Here is a 3,467-nt window from a genome sequence, read left to right on the forward strand (position 1 = left end):
GCTCCGACGTTTTCGGAGATCTGACACCCACCATCTCGAAGCTAACGGGAGGTCGAGACCTACTACAGCCGGGAGGAACACCGCTTTCCCGGCACATCGTGCCTCGACCTCCCGGTTGGCTTCGAGCTGGCGGCCTCCGAAGAATGCGGCTAAAACTTTTGCGAGATCGCAAAATTTTTGAATATGTGATGTCTTGTAAACAGAGCAGATATCTGATATCAGATATCCCAGGCTGCCTCCAGGCTGCATGCCAAATATCCTTGGGCAAGATACTAACCCCGTGTTTGCCTGCTGGTGGTGGTCAGAGGGCCCGGTGGCGCCAGTGTCCGCAGCCTCACCTCTGTCAGTGCGCCCCAGGGTGGCTGTGGCTACAACGTAGCTGCCATTCCCAGTGTGTGTTTACACAACTACATCCACGCCTCAAAATATCTTAAACGTTTATTTTGTGACCCAGAAAGAGTAATATTACAACTAAGTAGATGCCGCCATTGTTGGAATTCAACTTTTGCGAGATCCCGAGTTTGTTTTGCGAGATCTCGCAAAAGTTCATCATAATTTTTTTTCTCCCATGTCCCCTGCAGGGCTCCGTAGTTAATACATTGAATCATTAGTTATTAATCTCTGTCTCTCTTCCACAGCTGTCTTTATGCTGTCTTCCTTCTCTCACCCCAACTGGTCGCAGCAGATGTTGTATGTTATGTTGAAAATTGAATTGATGAATCAATGATTGATCGTTGACGTATGGATGAATGGAACAAATGACGGATGGATGTTGATAAATGGATGAAAGGTTGAGAGAGGGAGGAATAATGGATAGATGAATGACAGATGATACAAGATTGGATTATTGCTGATGGATGGTTGAATGACCGGAGGATGAAAAAAGGATAAAAAAATGATGGATGAATGCTGACCTTTTACTTCTTTTCTCAGTGACTGTCATGAATCCACCAGCTGGTCTGAGGGCAGGTCCAAAACCAGTTCCTCTACCAGCTCACCTGAGGCCTTAATCACATGTAAAGAAGGCTCCACTAAGGAAATGGGGCTTACTCAAGAGGGGGAGGGGCCAAAGAGATCCAGCAAGTCCAGCAGGTGAGATGACCTCATCAAGACGTATTGGCAGTCAGACCTGAGCTTTCCAGTCCACCCATCACTGTAAATTAAAAGTTATTAAGAATCAGAGAAGAGAGGCTTTTCAGAAAAAACTGTTAAATGCTCAGTTTCTGTGGCAGATCTGCCATCTGATTCTACCCGGGAACTCAATGCAGTGTTGAAGTCTTTATATTCAGCATCTAAATGAATGTTAAAGTCACCTACTATAATCTGAAGTGAAACCTGTAGCCAAGTATGAACAATTTGTTGATCAAATATTGATCCATGTCCTCTGTTATTCCTACGCGTAATGCACTTTCCCGCTACGCCGTGCAAAGCTCTGTGACGTACCAAAAGAAACAAAGTTCAACCACACGATGAAGGAAAACATTCTGTTTTTCACCCAGGGACCTCCAGAGACTTTTCAAAGGCTCTGTGGGGGGAGGACGCACTCTCACTAGTCGGGATAGTTACAAAGCCTTCTTCTTCATGAACGAGCTTAGCTTAGCTGTAGACTTGACTTTCACTAACGCGTGGCAGACAACGATCCAGCGAAGAACAGCAGTCACCTCCTGGCTTAAATGCTGGCCACCCTGGCTCAGGTGTTTCCTCTCACGAGGGCGTGAACCCACAATGAGTTCTGTCCCGGCGATAGAGAAGAGGAGAGAGAGAGAGTGGAAGTTGGAGGTAATATCATATCTGTTATTAATCTCTGTCTCTCTTCCACAGCATGTCTTTATCCTGTCTTCCTTCTCTCACCCCAACCGGTCGCAGCAGATGGCCGCCCCTCCCTGAGCCTGGTTCTGCTGGAGGTTTCTTCCTGTTAAAAGGGAGTTTTTCCTTCCCACTGTTGCCAAAGTGCTTGCTCATAGGGGGTCATATGATTGTTGGGTTTTTCTCTGTATCTATGAAGCGCCTTGAGGCAACTTATGTTGTGATTTGGCGCTATATAAATAAAATTGAATTGAATTGAATTGAATTGAGAGAAAGATCAGCTGGACACTGACTCCTGGCCGTGACACTTATCATATGTTCGACACATCCGTCTGAAGCTCCTTCTGACCTCTCACAGCAAACATCACATCTGTATGTTCTCTCTCATTTTTTTCATTCGTCAGCTCCTAAAAATACTCCTGCCACCTTGTAAACACAAACTGTTCACCCATGAGGGTTAGGGTTTTCTTTCTATCTCTGTCCTGCTGCACATCTTTTCCAGCTCAATTGCTCTGCATATCCAGTCAGTACAAGTCTTCTTCTCTTTCCTTAGTGTCCGGTTTCACGTTGCCACCTCTGCGGTACGCCTAACCTCCCAGTACTTCTGCCTACTTCATCTCCCTCACTATCCCACTATTTCTGTGACAGCCCTTTCCTTTGAATACTTTCCTGTGCTTCCTGATTTTTGCACAAAGTCTCCTTTTTCCTCTGTCCAGAGGAAACACCAGACACCATCCCAGTCCCAGCACTACCAAATTCTCTTCTACCTGACAGCCAGCCTGTGGGCCATGCACACTGACAACATTCAACATCAAGCCTTCGATTTCCAGCTTCAAACTCATTGTCCTGTCGGACACTCTTCATCTTCACTCGCTCTTCCTCACCATGGTAGAACAGCTTCAGTCTGCCTCCTGTGCTCCTGGCCTTACTTCCCTTCCACCTGGACTCCTGCACACATAAGATATCTATCTTCTTTCTCTCCATCATACCAGCCTTCTCTCTCTTTGCATTTAGTCTGTCTCACTGCCTCCTCACATGCCTTCTCCTCTTACTTTGTCATTGGCTAACAGCAGCAGTGTTTCTATGAGCATCCCGTTAGCCATCGTTGTTAACCCAGCGCTGACTGCTCCGATATGCAAATCTCAGTTTTGGTGATCCGCAGGTTTGATTTGGCAAAGATGCCCTTCCTGAATCAGCCCTCCCCATGTAGTGCCAGGCTGGGGTCCAGCACTAGAATTACACTAGCTTGGCCCCTTAAAGAAGCATTGGGACCGATTGCTTTTCAGGTTCTGATTCTTTAAACTGATTAAATCACAACTCACTAATCAACAATAAACTTCTCCTGCAGATTCAGCTGTGTTCCAATAAAAGATGTTGGCGTGAAGCAATTTGATGTCACTGCAGGTGAACAGGTGAGGCTCATTTCTTTGTCATTTATTAATTATTAGTAATGTATTCATGAAAAGGCCCCAGTTCAAATGTAAGATTGGATTTAATAACATGTTTATTGTCCTACATCTGTCAATTCAATTCAATTTTATTTATGTAGCGCCAAATCACAACAAAAGTCGCCTCAAGGCGCTTCATAGATACAGAGAAAAACCCAACAATCATATGACCCCCTATGAGCAAGCACTTTGGCAACAGTGGGAAGGAAAAAC

At 45.4% G+C, this 3,467-nt stretch overlaps 1 protein-coding gene across 4 annotated transcripts in view; it reads left to right on the forward strand.

Annotated features, from left to right (window-relative positions):
* Positions 1–3,467, forward strand: part of LOC102290881 (signal-induced proliferation-associated 1-like protein 2) — a 63,740-nt gene that overhangs the window by 39,165 nt on the left and 21,108 nt on the right. For all 4 annotated transcript variants that reach the window (XM_005944438.3, XM_014340788.2, XM_014340790.2 and 1 more), the window contains 2 exons: positions 934–1,092; positions 3,155–3,218. In XM_005944438.3, coding sequence (XP_005944500.1) covers positions 934–1,092; positions 3,155–3,218 — 223 coding nt within the window. The remainder of the gene's footprint in view (positions 1–933; positions 1,093–3,154; positions 3,219–3,467) is intronic.

Source organism: Haplochromis burtoni, unplaced genomic scaffold (genome assembly GCF_018398535.1).
Source record: "Haplochromis burtoni strain Fernald_Lab_line unplaced genomic scaffold, NCSU_Asbu1 Contig_387, whole genome shotgun sequence".
Classification (NCBI taxonomy): Eukaryota; Metazoa; Chordata; class Actinopteri; order Cichliformes; family Cichlidae; genus Haplochromis; species Haplochromis burtoni.